This window comes from Hyla sarda, chromosome 6, assembly GCF_029499605.1.
Source record: "Hyla sarda isolate aHylSar1 chromosome 6, aHylSar1.hap1, whole genome shotgun sequence".
NCBI lineage: Eukaryota > Metazoa > Chordata > Amphibia > Anura > Hylidae > Hyla > Hyla sarda.
The window spans coordinates 26,418,615-26,445,727 of NC_079194.1; the positions used below are offsets into that span (position 1 = coordinate 26,418,615).

General features: G+C 43.4%; 1 protein-coding gene across 6 annotated transcripts in view; it reads left to right on the forward strand.

Moving 5' to 3' along the window:
• LOC130275433 (uncharacterized oxidoreductase YtbE-like) overlaps positions 1–27,113 on the forward strand; it is a 189,033-nt gene that overhangs the window by 60,684 nt on the left and 101,236 nt on the right. For all 6 annotated transcript variants that reach the window (XM_056523387.1, XM_056523388.1, XM_056523389.1 and 3 more), the window contains 2 exons: positions 6,742–6,843; positions 17,177–17,268. In XM_056523387.1, the coding sequence (XP_056379362.1) occupies positions 6,742–6,843; positions 17,177–17,268 (194 nt within the window). The remainder of the gene's footprint in view (positions 1–6,741; positions 6,844–17,176; positions 17,269–27,113) is intronic.

The window sequence follows — 27,113 nt, forward strand, 5'->3', positions numbered from 1 at the left end:
CACTTTACACACATGGATAGTATACTCATCACTTTACACATATGGATAGTATTCTCATCACTTTACACATATGGATAGTATACTCATCACTTTACACATATGGATAGTATACTCATCACTTTACACATGGATAGTATACTCATCAGTTTATACATATGGATAGTATACTCATCACTCTACACATATGGATAGTATACTCATCACTTTACACATATGGATAGTATTCTCATCACTTCACACATATGGATATATACTCATCACTTTACACATATGGATAGTATACTCATCACTTTACACATATGGATAGTATTCTCATCACTTTACACATATGGATAGTATACTCATCACTTTACACATATGGATAGTATTTTCATCACTTTACACATATGGATATATACTCATCACTTTACACATATGGATAGTATACTCATCACTTTACACATATAGATAGTATGCTCCTCACTTTACACATATGGATATATACTCATCACTTTACACATATGGATAGTATACTCATCACTTTACACATATAGATAGTATACTAATCAGTTTACACATATGGATAGTATACTCATGACTTTACACATATGGATAGTATACTCATCACTTTACACATATAGATAGTATACTCATCACTTTACACATATAGATAGTATACTAATCAGTTTATACATATGGATAGTATACTCATCACTTTACACATATGGATAGTATACTCTTCAGTTTATACATATGGATAGTATACTCATCACTTTACACATATGGATAGTATACTCATCACTTAGCACATATGGATATATACTCATCACTTTACACATATAGATATATACTCATCAGTTTATACATATGGATAGTATACTCATCACTTTACACATATGGATAGTATACTCATCACTTTACACATATGGATAGTATACTCATCAGTTTATACATATGGATAGTATACTCATCACTTTACATATATGGATAGTATACTCATCACTTTACACATATGGATAGTATACTCATCACTTTACACATATTGATAGTATACTCGTCAGTTTATACATATGGATAGTATACTCATCACTTTACACATATGGATAGTATACTCATCACTTTACACATATGGATATATACTCATCAGTTTACACATATGGATAGTATACTCATCACTTTACACATATGGATAGTATACTCATCAGTTTATACATATGGATAGTATGCTCCTCACTTTACCCATATGGATATATACTCATCACTTTACACATATGGATATATACTCATCGCTTTACACATATGGATAGTATACTCATCAGTTTACACATATGGATAGTATACTCATCACTTTACACATGGATATATACTCATCACTTTACACATATGGATAGTATACTCATCAGTTTACACATATGGATAGTATACTCATCAGTTTACACATATGGATAGTATACTCATCACTTTACACATATGGATAGTATACTCATCACTTTACACATATGGATATATACTCATCACTTTACACATATGGATAGTATACTCATCACTTTACACATATGGATATATACTCATCACTTTACACATATGGATAGTATACTCATCACTTTACACATATGGTTAGTATACTCATCACTCTACACATATGGATATATACTCATCACTTTACACATATGGATAGTATACTCATCACTTTACACATATGGATAGTATACTCATCACTCTACACATATGGATATATACTCATCAGTTTATACATATGGATAGTATACTCATCACTTTACACATATGGATAGTATACTCATCACTTTACACATATGGATATATACTCATCAGTTTACACACATGGATAGTATACTCATCACTTTACACATATGGATAGTATACTCATCACTCTACACATATGGATATATACTCATCACTTTACACATATGGATAGTATACTCATCACTTTACACATATGGATAGTATACTCATCACTTTACACATATGGATAGTATACTCATCACTTTACACATATGGATAGTATACTCATCACTTTACACATATGGATAGTATACTCATCAGTTTATACATATGGATAGTATACTCATCACTCTACACATATGGATAGTATACTCATCACTTTACACATATGGATAGTATACTCATCACTCTACACATATGGATAGTATACTCATCACTTTACACATATAGATGGTATACTCATCACTTTACACATATGGATAGTATACTCATCACTTTACACATATGGATATATACTCATCACTTTACACATATGGATATATACTCATCAGTTTATACATATGGATAGTATACTCATCACTTTACACATATGGATAGTATACCTATCAGTTTATACATATGGATAGTATACTCATCACTTTACACATATGGGTAGTATACTCATCAGCTTATACATATGGATATATACTCATCACTTTACACACATGGATAGTATACTCATCACTTTACACACATGGATAGTATTCTCATCACTTTACACATATGGATAGTATACTCATCACTTTACACATATGGATTGTATTCTCATCACTTTACACATATGAATAGTATACTCATCACTTTACACATATGGATAGTATACTTATCACTTTACACACATGGATAGTATACTCATCAGTTTATACATATGGATAGTATACTCATCACTCTACACATATGGATAGTATACTCATCACTTTACACATATGGATAGTATTCTCATCACTTTACACATATGGATATATACTCATCACTTTACACATATGGATAGTATACTCATCACTTTACACATATGGATAGTATACTCATCACTTTACACATATGGATATATACTCATCACTTTACACATATGGATAGTATACTCATCACTTTACACATATGGATAGTATTCTCATCACTTTACACATATGGATATATACTCATCACTTTACACATATGGATAGTATACTCATCACTTTACACATATGGATAGTATACTCATCAGTTTATACATATGGATAGTTTACTCATCACTTTACACATATGGGTAGTATAATCATCAGCTTATACATATGGATATATACTCATCACTTTACACATATGGATAGTATACTCATCACTTTACACATATAGATAGTATACTCATCACTTTACACATATAGATAGTATACTAATCAGTTTACACATATGGATAGTATACTCATGACTTTACACATATGGATAGTATACTCATCACTTTACACATATGGATATATACTCATCACTTTACACATATGGATAGTATACTCATCACGTTACACATTTGGATATATACTCATCAGCTTATACATATGGATATATACTCATCACTTTACACATATAGATAGTATACTCATCACTTTACACATATGGATATACTCATCAATTTACACATATGGATATATACTCATCACTTTACACATATAGATAGTATACTCATCAGTTTGTACATATGGATAGTATACTCATCAGTTTACACATATGGATAGTATACTCATCACTTTACATATATGGATAGTATACTCATCACTTTACACATATGGATAGTATACTCATCAGTTTACACATATGGATAGTATACTCAACACTTTACACATATGGATAGTATACTCATCACTTTACACATATGGATATATACTCATCAGTTTATACATATGGATAGTATACTCATCACTTTACACATATGGATATATACTCATCACTTTACACATATAGATAGTATATTCATCAGTTTATACATATGGATAGTATACTCATCACTTTACATATATGGATAGTATACTCATCAGTTTATACATATGGATAGTATACTCATCACTTTACATATATGGATAGTATACTCATTAGTTTACACATATGGATAGTATACTCATCACTTTACACATATGAATAGTATACTCATCACTTTACACATATTGATAGTATACTCATCACTTTACATATATTGATAGTATACCCGTCAGTTTATACATATGGATAGTATACTCATCACTTTACACATATGGATAGTATACTCATAACTTTACACATATGGATAGTATACTCATCACTCTACACATATGGATAGTATTCTCATCACTTTACACATATTGATAGTATACTCGTCAGTTTATACATATGGATAGTATACTCATCACTTTACACATATGGATAGTATACTCATCACTTTACACATATTGATAGTATACTCGTCAGTTTATACATATGGATAGTATGCTCATCACTTTACACATATGGATAGCATACTCATCAGTTTACACATATGGATATATACTCATCACTTTACACATATGGATAGTATACTCATCAGTTTATACATATGGATAGTATGCTCCTCACTTTACCCATATGGATAGTATACTCATCAGTTTACACATATGGATATATACTCATCACTTTACACATATGGATAGTATACTCATCAGTTTATACATATGGATAGTATGCTCCTCACTTTACCCATATGGATAGTATACTCATCACTCTACACATATGGATATATACTCATCACTTTACATATATGGATATATACTCATCACTTTACACATATTGGGGGGGGGGGATTTATCATTATATATACACAGTTTTCACTGTCTATATTGCACAATCTTTTAAGCGCAATTCCATTTTTTGCATGTTTTTTGCTAAATTTTTGAGAAAACTTTGAAAAGTTGAATTCTAAATCACGGTGTACGGTAGAGCTTATTATGTGGTGGACATCGATTTATCATCTGCGTCTTTTCTCTTTACACGCACACATTTTGTGCAAGTCCTGATTTTATGGCGCAAACATGCACCATCAAGGAGGACACTTAATGTTATAAGAATAAGTCCAGCAATATGTAATACATATATAGATTAGACTCAGGTCTGTACAGACTGTAGATCTGTAGAACTGTGTAAAATTCAAACTCCTGCTGTTCTTGATGAGTGCAGGAGATTGTACCTGTGTACTGTAACCATGGTGACTGTACAGCTAAGAAAATACCACTGCAGGGAGGGAGAAGGAGGTAGGGCTGTTAGGTCTATGTATATGTGTGATCATGTGTATGAAGCAGAGCTGAGTGTGTGATTGTGTATATGCAGCAGAGGTGAGTGTGTTATTGTATGTATGCAGCAGGGCTGAGTGTGTGATTGTAATATGCAGCAGAGCTGAGTGTGTGATTGTGATATGCAGCAGAGCTGAGTGTGTGATTGTGTATATCCAGCAGAGCTGAGTGTGGGATTGTGTGTATGCAGCAGAGCTGAGTGTGTGCGTGGTAATGCATACACATAATCACACATTCAGCTCTGCTCCATACACATGCCGCACACTCATTTCTGCTACATGTATCTGTGTCTACAATAGACACCTAATGATAAATCTCCCCCATGGATAGTATACTCATCAGTATACACATACGCCCAAAGAAATTGCTGTAGTTCGGGCCAAAAACAGCTAAAATAAAGAGCCCAATATTTAATTTTATGTTTAATTTTAAAATGATCTCTCTAGTGCTTTCCAAACTTTTCATGTTGGTGACCGCCTTTTTAGACATCCATAGTTTGGTGACACACGCTTTGCTGTACCTGTATAGTTCACTGGCTACAATGCTACTGCCCTGTTCCATTTCATCCTTCCATCACTCCCTGCACCATTTTATCCCCCCCTTTATCACTCCCCCTTCATTATCCCCTGTGCCATTTTCTCTCCCCCTTCATCACCCCCCTGTGACATTTTATCCCCCTTTTCATCACCCCCTGTGCCATATCATTCCCCACTCCCCTCCTCCCTCTGATCCCCTGCTGTGAACTTCTCAGCTGTACTGTGTCCCTTGGTGCGCTCCAGCAGGCTCAGGTGCAAGGGCCTGGCATCTCGGCAGGTCCAGTGTCCTCCTGCTCTGCGGTGTAACGTCAGGGGTTTCACTTGTCAGTGTGGCCATGGCCCGTGGTGCTGCATATTTTGCACAAATAGCGAGTGCCTTGGCCACTTAAAATCAGTAAGGGTGGGTGACACCTCTAGGGACCCCACCTATGTTGAGATTGAGGGCTCCCTGGCCCCCTTAAGACTTTTCGAAGCCAGCGGAGGTGGTGTGAAGCTGAAAACGGCTGAACATAATTATGCAATTTGGATAGCTCCAATTGACTTTAATGGAAGTTGCACAAACAGTGTAGCCATCTTACAGCCTACAGCTGCTTTTAGACTATATTTGTTGGCTGCAAACAGGCAGCAAAAAAGATGCTTAAAGTGCTCAAAAATGTGTGTGGTGAGGAGCCCGCTAGATATTCAGTTGCATATGTTTGGGGTGTGCTTTGGTGTAATGCTTCTGTACACAGTGTGAGCTGTGCCTTAGATGTTTTCACACACTTAAAGGGGTACTCAGGAGGAATACAAATGTTTTCAAATCAACTGGTGCCAGAACATTATGCAGAACTGTACATTACTTCTATATAAAAATCTTAATCCTTCCAGTACTTATCAGCTGCTGTATGCTCCAGTGGAAGTTGTGTAGTTCTTTCCAGTCTGACCACAGTGCTCTCTGTTGCCACCTCTGTCCTTTTCAGGAACTGTCCAGAGCAGGAGAGGTTTGCTATGGGGATTTGCTCCTGAACAGTTCCTGAAACAGACAGAGGTGGCAGCAGAGAGCACTGTGGTCAGACTGGAAAGAACCATACATCCCGTTTCCCATTCCTTATCAATCCACTTCTGGTTTTGGCTCGGTTTTCAGCCGAATGTTAGGTAAATAAGAATATGGGTTTTAATGATCCTCTCTTTCTTTTCAGATCTGTACCTGATGCATTGGCCTGATGTTCAGATTCCTGGCAAGAGTTCTCGGGAGGGGAGAGCAGAGACATGGAAGGCTCTGGAGGATTTGTATTACAGAGGTAACATTTCTTATTGCCCGCTCTTCATACAGTACAGCTGACCATACACATTAGACATGTCTCAGTAGACTGACCACAAATACCTTCTATCCGTTGCTTAGCTTACTCCCTCAGTGCTGGGTCTCTTCATCCGATCACTGCAGGCTGCTCTACAGAGCAGCCTGCAGTGATCGGATGAAGAGACCCAGCACTGAAGGAGTAAGCTAAGCAACACTGAGGGAGTAAGCTAAGCAACACTGAGGGAGTAAGCTAAGCAACACTGAGGGAGTAAGCTAAGCAACACTGAGGGAGTAAGCTAAGCAACACTGAGGGAGTAAGCTAAGCAACACTAAGGGAGTAAACTAAGTAACACTGAGGGAGTAAGCTAAGTAACACTGAGGAAGTAAGCTAAGCAACACTGAGGGAGTAAGCTAAGTAACACTGAGGGAGTAAGCTAAGTAACACTGAGGGAGTAAGCTAAGTAACACTGAGGAAGTAAGCTAAGCAACACTGAGGGAGTAAGCTAAGTAACACTGAGGGAGTAAGCTAAGCAACACTGAGGGAGTAAGCTAAGCAACACTGAGGGAGTAAGCTAAGCAACACTGAGGGAGTAAGCTAAGTAACACTGAAGGAGTAAGCTAAGTAACACTGAGGGAGTAAGCTAAGTAACACTGAGGGAGTAAGCTAAGTAACACTGAGGGAGTAAGCTAAGTAACACTGAGGGAGTAAGCTAAGTAACACTGAGGGAGTAAGCTAAGTAACACTGAGGGAGTAAGCTAAGTAACACTGAGGGAGTAAGCTAAGTAACACTGAGGGAGTAAGCTAAGCAACACTGAGGGAGTAAGCTAAGTAACACTGAGGGAGTAAGCTAAGCAACACTGAGGGAGTAAGCTAAGTAACACTGAGGGAGTAAGCTAAGTAACACTGAGGGAGTAAGCTAAGCAACACTGAGGGAGTAAGCTAAGTAACACTGAGGGAGTAAGCTAAGTAACACTGAGGGAGTAAGCAAAGTAACACTGAGGGAGTAAGCAAAGTAACACTGAGGGAGTAAGCTAAGTAACACTGAGGGAGTAAGCTAAGTAACACTGAGGGAGTAAGCTAAGTAACACTGAGGGAGTAAGCTAAGTAACACTGAGGGAGTAAGCTAAGTAACACTGAGGGAGTAAGCTAAGTAACACTGAGGGAGTAAGCTAAGTAACACTGAGGGAGTAAGCTAAGCAACACTGAGGGAGTAAGCTAAGCAACTGTTTTCAGGCTGCAGCCTGATAGGACAGGAGTGAGCACAGAGGAGTGCTAGCCCCGCCCTCACCACCTGGACTTTGTCCCAGCCTATGTCTCAGTTTGGACAAAGGATAGGGGTAAGTATCAGATCACTGGGACCCCCGTGATCTCCTGCACGGTGCCCCACAGCCCTCCCCATGCACGGAGCGGGGGTTGTCACATCCCTTCCATGCATCTCTATGGGAGAGCCAGAGGTATACAAGTACAGCTCTTCAACTCTCTCATAGAGATAAATGGAGGGCACATGCCACCCCTCACTCTGTGTATGAGAAGGGCCTGAGTGCCATGCAGAAGATCGCAAGGGGGATGAGGTTGGGGGGGGGGGGTCTTTGGGGTCCCAGCAGTCGTAATCCCCCCACAATCTGACTCTTATCCCCTATCCTTTGGAGAGGGGATACATTTTCCTAAGCTGGAAAACCCTTTAAAGGGGTACTCCGGTGGAAATTTTTGTTTTGTTTTTAAATCAACTGGTGCCAGAAAGTTAAACAGATTTTGTAAATTACTTCTATTAAAAAATCTTTACCCTTCCAGTACTTTTTAGCAGCTGCATGCTACAGAGGAAATTCTTTTCTTTTTGAATTTATTTTTTGTCTTCTCCACAGTGCTCTCTGCTGACACCTGATGCCTGTATCAAGAACTGTCCAGAGCAGGAGAAAATCCCCATTGCAAACATATGCTACTCTGGACAGTTCCTGATACGGACAGAGGTGTCAGCAGAGAGCACTGTGGACAAGACAAAAAAGAAATTCAAAAAGAATAGAATTTTCTCTGTAGCATACAGCTGCTAAAAAGTACTGGAAGTGTAAAGATTTTTTAATAGAAGTAATTTACAAATCTGTTTAACTTTCTGGCACCCAAAAAAATAAATGTTTTCCACTGGAGTACCCCTTTAACATCTGTCTGTGAAAATTGACAATTAAAATTGACTAGTCATTTGTACGATAATTCATCAACCACATTAGAAAGGACTCCCCAGGGACGAGAAGAGCTTCAGTTCTGTATAGTCCGGTATAAAGTCTTATCGCCACCAGTTTTGCTACGTTAAAGCAAAATAATTAAGATACAACGAACAAAAGGCTGCGCAATAGAGATAAGACGTCTTCTACTAATAATATCGTTTGACCACGGCAACCTCCTGCAATTTTGGTAACTTTATCGCAGGCTTCAGGGACACTGAATAACGTAGGCGATAGGCGTCCTCCATCACTGGAGCGATTCTTAGTCTGTTATCACGTCTATGGCTGCACACAACTAGAGGAGGAAATGTGGACACCTGTTAGACATGAGGAACTGTGTAGCCGAGGATAAAGAAGTGAGAAACGAAATGTGTGTAAAGCAGATTATATGACAGTACCGTCAATGTCGTGTTCTTTAATAGATAATTTCCTCCCCCTAGAGGCATGCGTTCATATCTAGCGGAGTAAGATTAAAGAGTCCTGGACAAGTGCGACAAATGTGCTCATATATAACAGACATGTTTTGCCCTGATAGGGAAATCAAATCGAAGCAGGGCACCAGGAACCTGAAAAAGTACTATTAAAGGGGTACTCCACTGCCCCAGCGTTCGGAACATTTTGTTCCGAACGCTGGGTGTGGGTGGCGGGAGTTGTGACGTCACGGACACGCCCCTCGTGATGTCATGCTACCCCCCTCAATGCAAGTCTATGGGAGGGGGCGTGGCCCGCTCCCATAGACTTGCACTGAGGGGGCGTGACATGACTTCACATGGGGCGTGGCCTTGACGTCACGACCCCTGCAGCCCACACCCAGCGTTCGGAACAAAATGTTCCAAACGCTGGGGCAGTGGAGTACCCCTTTAAAGAGGTACTCCACTCCCCAGTGTTCGGAACATTAATTCTGAACGCTGGGTGTGGTTTCAGGGATAGCCATGCCCCCTAGTTATGTCACGTCCCGCCCCTCGTAATGTCATACCCCGCCCACTCAATGCAAGTCTATGGGATGGGGTGCGATGGCCATCCCATAGACTTGCATTGAGGGGGGCAGGGCGTGACGTCCCGAGGGGGCGTGAGGACCCCTGAAGTCCACTCCCAGCGTTCAGAACTAAATGTTCCGAATGCTGGGGCAGTGGAGTACCCCTTTAAAGTTCCGAACACTGGGTGCGGGTTTTGGGGGTAGCCACGCACTCTAGTGACGTCACGTCCCGCCCCTTGTGACATCATGCCTCGCCCCTCGTGATGTCACACCCCACCCACTCAGTGCAAGTCTATGTCACCGCAGGCCAGACCCAGTTTTCGGAACAAAATGTTCTGAAGAGGTACTCCACTCCCCAGCGTTCGGAACATTTAGTTTTGAACGCTGGGTGTGGGTTTCGGGGGCAGCCATGCCCCCTAGTGTCGTCACGTCCCGCTCCTCGTGACATCATGCCCCACCCCTCGTCTTGTCATACCCAGCCCACTCAATGCAAGTCTATGGGAGGGGGTGTGACGGCCGTCACACCCCCTCCCATAGACTTGCATTGAGGGGGCAGGGCATTATGTCACGATGGGGCATGACGACCCCTTAAGCCCACTCCCAGCGTTCAGAACTAAATGTTCCGGACGATGGGGCAGTGGAGTACCCCTCTAAATTCACTTTTGGATCTACTTTTGATCGTATGATCAGTGGTGGACTCAGAATAAAGGCCATCTTAGAGATACAGTAAGGCCATGTTCACATTGGGGAATTTACGAGTGGAATTTACGCTTTGGAAATTCCGTTGCCGCAGAGTCCCATTGTTTTCAAAGATAATAAATAGAAATAATGACATATATCAGACTATACTGTATGTGAAGGTGAGAAAATAAAGAAATAGAAGGGTTATGTAGGTCAGAAGCCGACTGGCTATAGATGTAGGACATAGATCTAGTAGGGATGTCCCCATAGAGAAGGGTCTGAGATTTTGACAGATACAGAGCAACTGAAGTCTCAGGGTCTGATGTGACTGAGATTAGTCAGTATAGATGCTTCCTACTTTGTGTAGTTTTCCATAGGAGGAACCTGTATGAGGTCTGTCTGCAGATTGTGGGCATCAGATAGTTTTTTCGTGACATATTCTACATTAACATAGTGGTAAATTTTCGTCGATACTTGCATAATTTCTTGGTGAAAAATTCCAAAATTTCATGAACAATTTGAAAATTTAACATTTCTATAACTTTTGAAGCTCTCTGCTTGTAAGGAAAATAGACATTCCAAATAAACTATATATTGATTCACATATACAATATGTCTAATTTATGTTTGCATCATAAAGCTGACGTGTTTTTACTTTTGGAAGACACCAGAGGGCTTCAAAGTTCAGCAGCAATTTTCTAATTTTTCGCAAAATTTTGAAAATCGGAATTTTTTATGGACCAGTTCAGTTTTGAAGTGGATATGAAGGGCCTTCATATTAGAAATACCCCATAAATTACCCCATTATAAAAACTGCACCCCTCAAAGTATTCAAAATGACATTCAGGGGTTGTTAACCCTTTAAATGTTTCACAGGAATAGCAGCAAAGTGAAGGAGAAATTTGAAAATCTTCATTTTTTCCACTGGCATGTTCTTGTAGACCCAGTTTTTGAATTTTTACAAGGGGTAATAGAAGAAAAAGCCCCCCAAGATTTGTAACCCAATTTCTCTCGAGTAAAGAAATACCTCATATGTGGATGTAAAGTGCTCTGTGGGTGCAGTAGAGGGCTCAGAAGGGAAGGAGCGACAATGGGATTTTGGAGAGTGATTTTTGCTGAAATGGTTTTTGGGGGGCATGTCTCATTTAGGAAGCCCCTATGGTGCAATAACAGCAAGGGGTACAGTGAGCCTTAACACCCCACAGGTGTTTGACGACTTTTCGTTAAAGTTGGATGTGTAAATGAAAAAAACAATTTTTTCACTAAAATGCTGGGTTTTCCCCAAATTTTACATTTTTACAAGGGGTAATAGGAGAAATGCCCCTCAAAATTTGTAACCCCATTTCTTCTGAGTATGGAAATACCCCATGTTTGGAGGTCAAGTGCTCTGCTGGCGCACTACAATGCTCAGAAAAGAAGGAGCACCATTGAGCTTTTGGAGAGAGACTTTGGTTGTAATAGAAGTCAGGGGCCTTGTGCGTTTACAAAGCCCCTCATGGTGCAAGAACTGTGGACGCCCCCCCCCCCCCCCCACATGTGACCCTATTTTTGGAACTACATCCCTCACAGAATTTAATAAGGGGTGCAGGGAGCATTTACACCCCACTGGCGTTTGACAGATCTTTGGAACAGTGGGCTGTGCAAATGAAAAATAAAATTTTGGTCAGATGCGGGGAGCAGGCTCGTGATGTCACAGTCACGCTCCGCTCGTGACATCACAACCATGCCCCCTCAATGCATGTCTATGGGAGGGAGCGTGATGGCCGTGACATCACGAGCCTCTGGCGCTGCACCCGACGCTCTAAGCAAACACCAGGTTAGCAGGGAGATCACTGGGATCCCAGCGGCGGGACCTCCGCGATCAGACATCTTATCCCCAATCTTTTGGATAGGGGATAAGATGTCTAGGGGCAGAGTACCCCTTTAAAATAATACAAAAAAACAACACATTTTTTCCCCAACATTCTGCTCTTAATATATCATAATGAGAATAGAATTTTGGAGGTTTTAGCAAATTTATTAGAAATGAAAAACAAAAATTTAGCATAGACATTATTTAGACCCTTTTCTATGACACTTGATATTTAGGCTCTGGCTCCTCCCATTTCTCTTGATGATCTCTGATATATTTCTCTTCCTTGATTTCAATCACAGCTGATTCAGCTGATTGAACAGGATTAGGAAAGACTCGGCCCTGTCTATATAAGGTCTCACAGCTGACAATGCAAATCGGAGCAAAAATGAAGCCAAGAGGGGGAAAGAAATGCCTGCAGACCTCACAGTGGAGGTCACAGTGGAGCCACAGATCTGGAGAAGAGAACAAAAACATTTTGGCTGCACTTAAAATCCCCAGAAGCACAGTGGCCTCCATAATTTTTACATGGAATAAGTTTGTTACAACCAAGATTCATCCTAGAACTAGCGGCCCCACCAAACTAAGTTATCGGGGAAGAACAGCCATGGTAAGAGAGGTGACCAAGAACTCAATAATCATTCTGTCTGAGCTCCAAAGATCCTGTGTGCAGATGGACAAAAACGTTCTCGAGTAGCCGAGCCAGAACCCTGAAGCCAATGGAACATCTCTCGAGAAACCCGAAAATGGCTTCTACCGACGGCCCCCATCCATCCTGGCAGAGCTTGAGAGGATCTGCAGAGAACAATGGCAGAAATTTCCCAAATCCAGTTGTGTAAACCTTGTGGCCTCATCCCCAAGAAGACTGGAGGCTGGAATCACTGCCAAAGGGGCTTCAACTAAGTCCTGAGTATTTCCAAACCTGCAAATCGCAGGACCTTTGGGTTTTTTCCATGCGCCTTTTCTACGTGGGACATCAGTCGGGGGCCTTCCTTGTCTCCCAGTGCGGTTGGAGTAAAAATGCTCCCTAAAAACTTTTAACATTTTTTTATTACTTTGTCAATATGGAGTATTGATTTTTTTCTTTTATCTTTTTTTTGCACAAGACTGCAACAAAAAGTGACAGGTTCTGAATTGTATAGTGGGGAAATACTATGAGCGTCTTGTATGTAATATTAAAGATTAGGACAGGTCGAAAACAATCTGCAGAGAGTACCTGCTAACCATACAGAGGTGACGAATGTCAGAGCTTTAGGGTACATCTATACACACCCCATCTGGGGATAATACCTCAGCATAAATAGACACATATGAGGACCTTTTAAAACTTTTAAGCTGCTGGTGACCACTTCTTCGGTCTCCAATGCATAACTTAAAACAGAGGTGTAAAGATCATGGCCCCAATGCAAAGACTGTTATAGCTCCCCCCACCTACCATGTGCTTATTATAATACTGGTGTCTTCTTAAAGGGGTATTCCAGGAATTTGTTGGTGTACTTCATAATATAGTGTCTGTACCTGTGAGTACAGACACCATATTGGCAAATTCATTTGTGTTTCAATGGGTGGGGTGGCTGATGTGTGGGAGGAAAGTGACCTCACACTTACAAACAAGGAATTATGGGACATGTAGTTTGAGAGAATGGACATCAACAGAAAATATCCAGTTCACAAAAAGCTAGCTACAGTGTTATGGTAGTCTCACAACATAGCCAGTTAGCCCCAAGACAAGCGCAGATCCTTCCTAAGCATGTCCATTACTGTCTGCCAGGTAGGTACTAAAATCACCTTATGGTGGAGAACCCTTTAAAGGAGAAATGTGGCAGAAATATTTTAAGTTCCCATGTACCCAGGCTGCAAAAACTAAAAAAAAAAAAAAAAAAAAAAAAAACTTTAAAGGGTTACTCTGCTGCTCAGCACAAACTTTTCCAAACGCTGGAGCCGGGAGCTCGTGATGTCATAGCTCTGTCCCCACATGACATCACACCCCGCCCCCTCAATGCAAGTTTATGGGAGGGGGCCTGACAGCCATCACGCCCCCTCCAATAGACTTGCATTGAGGGGGCGGGGCGATATGGCATGAGGGGGCAGGGCTATGACATCACGAGCTCTGGTATCGGCGTCCCGTTCCTCCGGCACTGCTCGGCTTCCTGCATCTTAGGCTCGGAACGTCACACTGCGGTCAGCGTATCGTCGGCCGCAGCGATGTCCTGCCTTTTTTTTTTTACGTTTTTGTAGCCCGGGCACAGGGGAACTTAAAAGATTTCTGCCGCATTTCTCCTTTAAGATTTCTTCCCGGGGCTTCAGCACAGGTAACCTCATCCGCCTCTTCTCAAAGAATAACACGTTTCTAGTAAAGCCTCTTCATATTGAAATAGACAGGAAATGTATAGGTGGGAAGTGTATAGGTGGCCATATACGTTAGATGAATGATGGCCAAACCCATCGATTTCAGTGGGATCGGGTGACCAGCTATTGTCCAGACCAGCTATAAGCCAACACCAGAGTAGTTACTTTACTTCTCCCTATTGAGTACACATGTATACCTATGTGCATCGGGAAAAGCAGGCTGGGAGGAATAGCTGTCATCCGGACGAGTGTTCCACTGACAGTCTATGGTGTATGGACACCTGAAGGCTCTGCTTACACCATGACATCCATGGACGAGGGGGCACTCCCTCCGTCTGGAGAAGAAAAAGTTTAGTCTAAAGGGGCGACACGCCTTCTTTACCGTGAGGACTGTGAATTTATGGAACAGTCTACCTCAGGAACTGGTCACAGCAGGAACAATTAACAGCTTTAAAACAGGATTAGATACATTCCTGGAACAAAATAACATTAATGCTTATGAAGAAATATAAAATCCCATCCCTTCCCCAATATCGCGCCACACCCCTACCCCTTAATTCCCTGGTTGAACTTGATGGACATATGTCTTTTTTCGACCGTACTAACTATGTAACTATGTAACTATGTATAACAGAGCCATGATATTTATGATAGATCATCAACAAATCCCAACTGGGCCCATTTTCTTCAATTGAATCTGAATTCTGCTACCTTTGATGGCAAGCATATAATGCCTCCAACTTACCGTATTTTTCGCCCTATAGGACGCACCGGCATATAAGACGCACCCAATTTTAAAGGTGCAAAATCTAGAAAAAAAAGATTCTGAACCCAACAGTGATCTTCAACCTGCGGACCTCCAGATGTTGCAAAACTACAACTCCCAGCATGCCCGGACAGCCGTTGGCTGTCCGGGCATGCTGGGAGTTGTAGTTTTGCAACATCTGGAGTTCCGCAGGTTGAAGACCACTGGATATGAGGTAATACTCACGTGTCCCCGCCGCTCAGGACCCGTCACCGCTACCCGGGATGTTGCTCCATCGCTGTCGCCACGTCCCCGTGGTGTCCCCGACGCTCCGGACGTCTTCTTCCTCGGGATCCACGCTCTCCGTCTCCGTCATCACGTCGCTATGCACGCCGCTCCTATTGGATGACCGCGACGATGTGATGGCGTTGAAGGAGAGCGCCGGCCATGCAGGGGATCCCGGCACGGAGCAGACACCGAGGAGGCAGGTAAGGTCCCTCCCGGTGTCCTGTAAGCTGTTTGGGACGCCGCGATTTCACCGCGGCGGTCCCGAACAGCCTGACTGAGCAGCCGGGTTAGTGTCACTTTCCCTTCAGACGCGGCGGTCAGCTTTGATCGCCGCGTCTGAAGGGTTAATACAGGGCATCACCGCGATCGGTGATGTCCTGTATTAGCCGCGGGTCCCGGCCGTTGATGGCCGCAGGGACCGCCGCGATAGGGGTGTATTCGACGCACCAACTTTTTCCCCCCAGTTTTGGGGAATAAAAAGTGCGTCTTATACGGTGAAAAATGCGGTATCTTCTCTTCAACAGCACTGGAAAGACAAATACATTTCCTGATTTTAACCAGTGCAAAAAGGGATATACTTAGTAATATGTAGAATGTACATAGGAATTGGTAGTATGTGACATTTGCAGTGTTAGTTCCCTCAATTCAGATCAACCACTTGGGAAGGGGATTTAACTGAAAGCTTTAAGACGCTATCCTTGTTTTATTATTTTTTACCTTTTCTGATCCCCTGTTCAGGCTCCAGCTGGTACCATGGTCTTTCTTTTGGAGCGGTGGACACGTGACCACCACATCCAATCAGCGGCTTAGGCAGTCATGGGCTGCACTCCCCCCCCCCCCCCCCCCCTCACTGCTCAGTAATGGAAGCCATGATGCCCGGAGTACCATTTGGGATTGCTGAGGCCGCTGATTGGCCACATGGCAACCGCTCCAAAAGAAAGATCGGGGTGTGGACTGGCGTCTGAACAGGGGATCAGCACGGGATCGGAACGGTAAGTACAACCCAAGTCCTCTAATGGGAAGTGTCATAGAATAAAATGGGATATTTCATAAATGTAGACCACCCTAAAGTGGTTTCTAGAGCAATGTTCTTCTTCAAGAACATGGCCAGTATGCCTAATATATGGTGGAAATAATGATGGAAATGTGTGACCGGGATCTGGTCTTGATAACGGGGTTATTTTCTCAGATATGTAGAGACTTGACTGTGCACTCTTCTTCATCAGGGGTCTGTCGTTCTATTGGAGTCAGCAACTTTCTAATCCATCACTTGGAGCAGCTGAAGGAAAACTGTGATGTGGTTCCGCACCTCAACCAGGTAAAGAATATAGTCTTAAATATATACAGTGATCCCTCAACTTACAGTGGCCTCAACATACAATAGTTTCAACATACAATGGTCTTTTCGGGACCATTGTAACTTGAAACCAGACTCAACGTACAATACTACAGACAGTCCAGATCTGGAGGAACTGACCAATCAGAATGGGCATTCACTGGTAAACCACCTCTATTACTGAAATGCATGCACTGACTGGTGTCTGGTAGCGCCCCCTACAGTACAGGGAGGTATTACATGTTCTGTACTCTTTACCTGTATTACTGAAATGTATGCACTGACTGGTGTCTGGTAGCGCCCCCTACAGTACATGGAGGTATTACATGTTCTGTACTCTTTACCTGTATTACTGAAGTGTATGCACTGACTGGTGTCTGGTAGTGCCCTCTACAGTACAGGGAGGTATTACATGTTCTGTACTCTTTACCTGTATTACTGAAGTGTATGCACTGACTGGTGTCTGGTAGCGCCCCCTACAGTACAGGGAGGTATTACATGTTCTGTACTACTATTTACCTGTATTACTGAAGTGTATGCACTGACTGGTGTCTGGTAGTGCCCCCTACAGTACAGGGAGGTATTACATGTTCTGTACTCTTTACCTGTATTACTGAAGTGTATGCACTGACTGGTGTCTGGTAGCACCCCCTACAGTACAGGGAGGAACTACAAGTTCTGTACTACTCCTTACCTGCACCAGGGTTAGCTGCTCTTTTAGACACCAAGTAAGGGCGGCTCCATTTGGGACACTGTGTACTGTACAGGACCCTGAAGAAGCTCCTGTCCTCTACATAAACCATTGTTTCCCAACCAGGGTGCCTCCAGCTGTTGCAAAACTACAACTCCCAGCATGCCCGGACAGCCAACGGCTGTCCGGGCATTCTGGGAGTTGTAGTTTTGCAACAGCTGGAGGCACCCTGGATGGGAAACACTGACCTAGACAGTGATTACAGCTCCCAGCAGCTCCTTCTTACTTTTATATGTAAGGATTTGCTTTATCTATATTAGTTATCTTCTTATTTTTCTTTAATCCTCACTTTTTTTCCCTATTTTTGGATGACATTTTGGTGGCTTCAGAACCAATTACCAGGTTTCCATAGAGTTCTGGTCTCAACATACAATGGTTTCAACATACAATGGTCGTCCTGGAACCGATTAATATTGTAACTTGAGGGACCACTGTACTTTATTCACTTTTTTTTTAATCCGCAGAAACAAATATTTGTGTTTTTTTTTGTTTTGTTCTCCTCAATGAACTCTTTTAATAATATGTGCCTTCGTGCAGAGCGCTGCATCGCCTCCTTCATGTGTCATCGTGCTTATTACTCATTCCTAAACTATTTCAAATAAAATTTTCTTCCGATGAAGAATTATTGTTATTATAATTATCATTATTATTAGTTAATTAGAAGTTAAATAGGTTTCTCGGAAATTGAATTATTTTTAAGCATAGGGTGTAAAGGTCCATCCTCCACAGCTGCCATTCTGACAGCGCAAGATCCCCCCCTTGCCCACTGATGTCTGCAGGAACTGACAGTCACTGGCTATGGCAGGTCACCGCTTTGCACCCAAAATATTCCCCAGCCAATCCGTGTTAATCGGCCGGTTTGTCAGGTAGCTTTACGAGCCACACGCTGCACAGAAAGCTTGCTAGCATTGTGTGAAAGTGTTCTTTTGTATGCTGTTCTATTACAGTGTTTAAAGGGGTACTCCGCTGCTCAGCGTTTGGAACAAACTGTTCTGAACACTGGGGCCTGCTCTGGGAGCTCGTGACATCATAGCCCCACCCCCTCATGACGTCACGCCAAGCCCCCTCAATGCAAGGCTTTGGGAGGGGGCGTCACGCCCCCTCCCATAGACTTGCATTAAGGGGGCGGGGTGTGATGTTGTGATGGGCGGGGCTATGACGTCACAAGCTCCAGCATTCAGAACAGTTTGTTCCAAACGCTGAGCAGCAGAGTACCCCTTTTAACCCTGGCATTTATCTTGACATTGTCTCGGCCTGCATTTCTGAACTTTGCTATATGTTTCTTAACCTCCCTAGCGGTATGATTCTGTCTGGAAATTTGTACCAAAAGCGGTACAATTTTTTGCACTGAATTTCACATCTCCCCCCCGCCCATTTCACATCCCCCCCCGTCACATTCTCCCCCCTCCTAGTCACATTCTTCCCCTCCCCTGTCACATCCCCCCCTGTCACATTCCCCCCCTTGTCACATTCTCCCCCTTCATGTTACATTCCCCCCCTGTCACATTCCCCCCCTTGTCACATTCTCCTCCTTCATGTCACATTCCCCCCCTGTCACATTTTCCCCCCTGTCACATTCCCCCCCTGTCACATTTTCCCCCTCTGTCACATTCCCCCCCTTGTCACATTCCCCCCTCTGTCACAACCCCCCCCCTTGTCACATTCCCCCCCTTGTCACATTCCCCCCTCTGTCACAACCCCCCCCTTGTCACATCCCCCCCCTTGTCACATTCCCCCCCTTGTCACATTCCCCCCTCTGTCACAACCCCCCCCTTGTCACATCCCCCCCTTGTCACATTCCCCCCCCCTTGTCACTTCCTCCCCCTTGTCACTTCCTCCCCCTTGTCACTTCCTCCCCCTTGTCACATCCCCCCCTCTGTCACATCCCCCCCCCCCCCTGTCACATTCCCCTCCCCCCTCCGTTTGGAACAAACAGCTCCGAACGCTGGAGCCGGCGCTGGGAGCTTGTGACGTCATAGCCCCGCCCCCTCATGCCGTCACATCCCGCCCTCTCAATGCAAGTCTATGGGAGGGGCCGTCACTCCCCCTCCCATAGACATGAATGGAGGGGGCGTGGCGTGACCTCACGTCCCCAGTCCTGGAAACCCAGAACACAGAACCACAGAACAATGCGGGGAATTCTCAAGGGATTTAGATTTGTTTTTTTGCGGTGAAAAGGTGCAAAAAAAGTTGCACATGGGTTGCATGGGACTTTTTGTGCCTTTTCACCGCACAGCAGAATAATAAAAAATCACTGTGGACAGTCAACTCTGTTAGTGGATGCAGTGGTTAGGTGTCAAATACCGTTTTGGCGTAAGTCACCACCAGGCAGGGACCATACTTAGATAAATGACTAGGCACAGGCAAATGGTTTAACCCCTATATGGTACAAACTACAACTCCGAGCATGCCCTGACAGTGAGGACATACTGGGAGTTGTAGTTTTGCAACAGCTGGAGAGTCATAGTTTGAGGCTTGCTGCTGCCCTAACATGTGTCTCTCTAAATGGTATACAACTCCCAGCATGCCCTGAGTTTTAATAAATATGAATAAGCCCTCGACCCCCCCCCCCTCCCCGCAAAAAAAATAAGTTACCCTCTTTTCCTATTTTACATATAAAAAAAAAAGTACAACAATTAAATAAATAAACATATCAGATATGAAAAAATGACTAATGATCAAAATTGTTAATTTTTGGTCACATCACATAAAAAAAACAAAAAAAAAACACCATTTTTTTTTTTTTTACCAAAACGGCACATATACTCAAAAATAGTACTGTTAAAAACTATAATGGTGCAGAAAATGAGCCCTCATACAGCCCCGTATGTGGAAAAATAAAAATGTTATAGGGGGTCATCAATGCAATACAGCAACATGCAGCACTTTACACAAATACTTTTTCCTACACAGGGGCTGTACCTGTGTTTCATGGTGGTCTCACAATTCTTCTGTGATTTTTGCCCCAAGGTTTATTTTTAACAGCAATCAAAATTAGGTTTTCCCAGGTTGCAGTGTGGCCGGAGACATTACATTACTAGTCAGGTGTTTAGAGGGAGCCTGTCTGCTTAAATGGGTGGAGCGACCACTGAGCGGAAGGGAGATCATTCTGCAGGGAATAGAAGTTTTGCACCTGCTGGAGGCACCCTTGTAACGCCGAGCGCTCCGGGTCCTGCTCCTCCCCCGCAGCGCTCGCGGCGTTCTTCTCCTCCTTGCAGCGCCCCGGTCAGACTCGCTGACCGGGAGGGCTGCTCTGTGTTTCTCGGCGGGGATGCGATCCCCACGGCAGGACATGCCTGCTTGCGGGTCGCATCCCGTGTCTCTCACCTGCCCCGTCCTCCTGCTCAGTCCCGGCGCGCGCGGCCCCGCTCTCTAGGGCGCGCGCGCGCCGGGTCTCTCAGATTTAAAGGGCCAGTGCACCATTAACTCCCTACACTATAAAAACCCACTTCCCCTTCCTGTCCCTGCCGGATCTTGTTGCCTTGTGCCAGTGAAAGCGTTCCCGTGTGTCCTTTGCCTGTTCTTTGCCTGTGTATCCAGACCCTTGCCGTTGTCCTTGACTATGAACCGTTGCTGCCTGCCCTGACTTTCTGCTACGTCTGACCTTGCCTTTTGCCTAGTCCTTCTGTACCGCGCCTGACTCAGCAGTCAGTGAGGTTGAGTCGCTACTGGGTGGAACGACCTGGGGGTTACCTGCCGCAGCAAGTCCATCCCGCTTTGCGGCGGGCTCTGGTGAAAACCAGTAACCCCTTAGATTCCGTTCCCCTGGTACGGCCCATGTCATCACCTCACTGACATAGAGGATCCACTACCTGTGTCTACCCTGCATACCACTCCGGATCCTGACAACCCTGGTCATAAAACACTGGTCTATTGCATGGAAGGGAGCACAGGTGTGCTTCAATGGGTTGGGTGGCTGATGTGTGGGAGGGGGAAAAGTGACCTCACACTTATAAACAAGGAATCATGGGACTTTTAGTTTGAGGGAACAAACTCCAACAGGAAATAGCCAATTCACAAAAAGCTAGCCTCAGTGTTATGATAATCTCACAACATAGCCATTTAGCCCCAAGACAAGCGCAGATCCTTCCTAAGCATGTCCATTACTGTCTGCCAGGTAAGTACTAAAATCACCTTATGGTGGAGAACCCCTTTAATTGTAAAATTGACTTTACTGAGCTAGTTTTCACTAGCTGTCTATTGCTCAGACAAATTTATCATATGTTGTGTGTCATTTCATAAATTTGGCGCATGTCAGCACTTTCACAGCTAAAAATTTTTGACTGTAAAACCCGTCTACCAGAGAAAAATAATGAAGAAGAACATATATCAGCTCAAAGACGTGACCAGCAAACAGTCCGGATCTTGGTCCCATTGAAAAATGATGGTGGAAATGAAAAGATTGGTCCTGGAACAATACGAAGCTGATCTGTCGCTGCTGTACGAGAATGTTGAAGGCCACTTGATCAAGGAATTCAGTCCTCATAGAAGCGACAAGATTGGTATTTTCTTTTTTGGTCACTAAACATTTGTGTCATATCTGATTTATGCGAGGCCCGTCCTCTAAGTGCGGGGATTCTATCCTTTTAGGCCAGAACTTGAAGAAAAGTTCACATTCATGATATGAAGACCACTTAAATAGGTACTCCCCTGGAAAACATTTTTCTTTAAATCAACTGGTGCCAGAAAGTTAAACAGATTTGCAAATTATTTCTATTTAAAAATCTTAATCCTTTCAGTACTTATCAGCTGCTGTATGTTCCAGAGGAAGTTCTTTTCTTTTTGAATTTCCTTTCTGTCTGACCACAAGTGCTCTCTGCTGACACCTCTGTCCATGTTAGGAACTGTGCAGAGCAGGAGAGGTTTGCTATGGGGGTTTGCTCCTGAAATGAACAGAGGTGTCAGCAGAGAGCACTGTGGTTAGACAGAAAGGAAATTCAAAAAGAAAAGAACTTCCTCATGAACATACAGCAGCTAAGTTCTGAAATTATTAAGATATTTAATTAGAAGTAATTTACAAATCTGTTTAACTTTCTGGCACCAGTTGATTTAAAGATAAATGTTTTCCAGGGGAGTACCCCTCTAACCCCTTAAGGACGCAGGACGTAAATGTACGTCCTGGTGAGGTGGTACTTAACGCACCAGGACGTACATTTACGTCCTAAGCATAACCGCGGGCATCGGAGCGATGCCCGTGTCATGCGCGGCTGATCCCGGCTGCTGATCGCAGCCAGGGACCCGCCGGCAATGGCCGACGCCCGCGATCTCGCGGGCGTCCGCCATTAACCCCTCAGGTGCCGGGATCAATACAGATCCCGGCATCTGCGGGAGTTCGCGATTAAAATGAACGATCGGATCACCCGCAGCGCTGCTGCGGGGATCCGATCATTCATAACGCCGCACGGAGGTCCCCTCTCCTTCCTCCGTGCGGCTCCCGGCGTCTCCTGCTCTGGTCTGTGATCGAGCAGACCAGAGCAGGAGATGACCGATAATACTGATCTGTTCTATGTCCTATACATAGAACAGATCAGTATTAGCAATCATGGTATTGCTATGAATAGTCCCATATGGGGACTATTCAAGTGTAAAAAAAAATGTAAAAAAATGTAAAAGTAAAAGTAAAAAAAAAGTGAAAAATCCCCTCCCCCAATAAAAAAGTAAAACGTCCGTTTTTTCCTATTTTACCCCCAAAAAGCGTAAAAAAACATTTTTTATAGACATATTTGGTATCGCCGCGTGCGTAAATGTCCGAACTATTAAAATAAAATGTTAATGATCCCGTACGGTGAACGGCGTGAACGAAAAAAAATTAAAAAAGTCCAAAATTCCTACTTTTTTAATACATTTTATTAAAAAAAAAATTATAAAAAATTTATTAAAAGTTTTTTATATACAAATGTGGTATCAAAAAAAAGTACAGATCATGGCGCAAAAAATGAGCCCCCATACCGCCGCTTATACGGAAAAATAAAAAAGTTATAGGTCATCAAAATAAAGGGATTATAAACGTACTAATTTGGTTAAAAAGTTTGTGATTTTTTTTAAGCGCAACAATAATATAAAAGTATATAATAATGGGTATAATTTTAATCGTATTGACCCTCAGAATAAAGAACACACGTCATTTTTACCAGAAATTGTACGGCGTGAAAACAAAACCTTCCAAAATTAGCAAAATTGCGTTTTTCGTTTTAATTTCCCCACAAAAATAGTGTTTTTTGGTTGCGCCATACATTTTATGATATAATGAGTGATGTCATTACAAAGGACAACTGGTCGCGCAAAAAACAAGCCCTCATACTAGTCTGTGGATGAAAATATAAAAGAGTTATGATTTTTAGAAGGCGAGGAGGAAAAAATGAAAACGTAAAAATTAAATTGTCTGAGTCCTTAAGGCCAAAATGGGCTGAGTCCTTAAGGGGTTAAAGGGGTACTCCGGTGGAAAACTTTTTTTTTTTTATCAACTGGTACCAGAAAGTTGAACAAATTTGTAAATTACTTCTATAAAAAATTTTTCTTTCCAGAGCAGCATATGTTTGCTATGGGGATTTTCTCCTACTCTGGACAGTTCTTAAAATGGACAGAGATGTCACCAGAGAGCACTGTGGTCATGATGTTAGCAGAGAGCTCCTAAAAGTGTTCCAAAAAGAAAAGTATTTCCTCTGTAGTATTCAAAAGCTAATAAGTACTGAAAGGATTGAGATTTTTTAATAAAAGTACCCCTTTAAGATGTTGTTGCTGAGATGATATTCTCATACGTAGAGGCTAATTCAAGTACCTCTTTATGGAATGTTCTAGGACTTTTTGTGGCCCGGTGTCCTGGAATATGACAGCTTTCCTGTTTTAAAATTTTACAGGAGTGTTTGGACTTTTCTCCTGTACTAGGTTTCCCTTCCAGGTCCTCCAAATTTTCCTGGCTTTTCCTGATGACGACAATCACTCTCATACTCCTCCCGACACTGGAGAGTCCCCATTCCCCTTGAGCCCCGGCCAACTTATTGTTTTCACACCATTGTCGTGCAGTAGAGACAACTTGTACTAAAGATACGAAGCAGGAAATGACCAGCTTTCCGTATTACTGGGAAAGAAATGTTTAACGTTGGCTTCTCCTGACTGTTTTCCGCATGTTATTATTTCTGTGAATTCCTTTGTAATTACTCAACAATGAGATCATTGGACAACAACAGTGAAGTTTATCTGCGCCCATGTGTACCCTGTAAAAGTATAGCCATTTGGGATATTGGTCAGAGCTGACCTTTGCCCCTAAAGAAGTTATGTCCGTCATCCCGCTCAGTGAACCCGGCCTAAAACTCCCCGCAACTGATGCAACAACTGATGACAAAATGGCATGAGTTGTTTAGGATTCGGCCTTCATTAATTGTGCATGGAGACAGGGGAATGCAGAAAGATGTGTTGCCCTGTCCTGCACCCATGCGGTGTGTTTAAAGGGGTACTCCGCTGCTCAGTGTTTGGAACAAACTGTTGCGAACGCTGGAGCTGGCGTCGGGAGCTCGTGACGTCATGACGTCTTGCCCCGCCCTTCAATGCAAGTCTATGGGAAAGGGCGTGACTTAATTCAGGGGGAGAACTATTAAAAGTGAAGAAAGAACAGGAAGCACACTCATACATCGTAACACACATAGAAAAGATCCCAAAGAAGGAGAACACAAGAATGTAGAGAAACAGAACATACAAAAAAAGAGGGGGGGGGGGGGAGAAGGAGAGAGAACACATATCCAGAGGCTGCAGAGTCAGGTTCAGTAATGTGCGGAGGGACCAGCCAGCGAACAAGAACCCGCCAAGAGGCCAGGGGCAGAGGGCTAAAGAGATGCAGAAGAGTGAGCCATGCAAGCTAACCCTCCTCAAGACATGGAGCTATAGCGCCCGGACGAGCAAAACTCGCCCCAGGGGAGCCAGGTGGCACCCACTCTCTCCACGTCGGCAGGGAGAACCGCAAGCAGTTTCTCCATACGACGGGTCTGCGCTACCTCGGCCAACCATTCCTCAACAGTAGGAGAGTCAGGAGACTTCCATCGCTGGGGTATAACTGATTTGGCCGCCTGGAGGAGGTGTCTTACTAGGGACCGTTTATACCTCGCATGCGCCATAGGAAACATAAACAGTAGTGTAGCTTCCGGAGTGTTGGGTATCCACACCACCGTAACCTCCGCCACCACCCGGAAAACCGTGCTCCAGAACTGAGTCAATGCCGGGCAAGCCCACCATATATGCGTCATCGTACCCTCCACAGTGCCACATCTCCAACGCGTGTTAGGTACGGAGGGATACCAACGATGCAACATCGAGGGCACTTGGTACCACCTAGATAGAACTTTGTAGCAGGTTTCCCGGGATTTCGAGGCGATAACCGATTTGTGTGTCAGATGGAAGCAGCGTGACCATTCTTCCTCAGAATGATTTACCCAAGGCCCGACAATTCGCCGGAAGAGAACGTGTCCTAGGGGACAGTAATAGTCCATAGATCAGAGAAATGGCATGCCCAGGGTAGGAGGAGGCAAGACAAAGGCGTTCAAAAGGTTCCAGCGGGCGGTGTGCTCTAACCTGGGACAAGATTGAAGAAAAAAAATGCCGCAATTGGATATAAGCAAACGGTGCTCGTCTGGAGGATGGTCTCTCGGCAAGCAGCTCCTCTAAAGTCTTCATCCTCCCCTCTGTCACAATGTGCCATAGCCTAAGAGGGTTCGTCAGGGTGGCCCCAAAGAAGTCACCCCCCGAGAGATCACCAGGTTAGAAAGATGGGTTGCTAGATACAGGAACCAGTGGGCCCAGCCTATCAATCAGGCATTCCTCACCACCCACCGCATGCAGGGAAGCTAGAGTGTGACGAGTGGTAAACGAAGACGGGAACAATTCTTGACGGGAAGGGGACCAGGTCCATGGCAAGGTAGCCAACGTTCTCGTGGAGAGATCCTGGGCCAGTCGTACCCACAATTTGGAATCCAGGTTATGTGTCCAGTCCAAGACACGGGCGTGTACACACGCCAAAAAGTACAGGTGGCAATCAAGTAATCCAGTCCCTCCGGACAACTTAGGTCTGGAAAGAAGGATACGATTC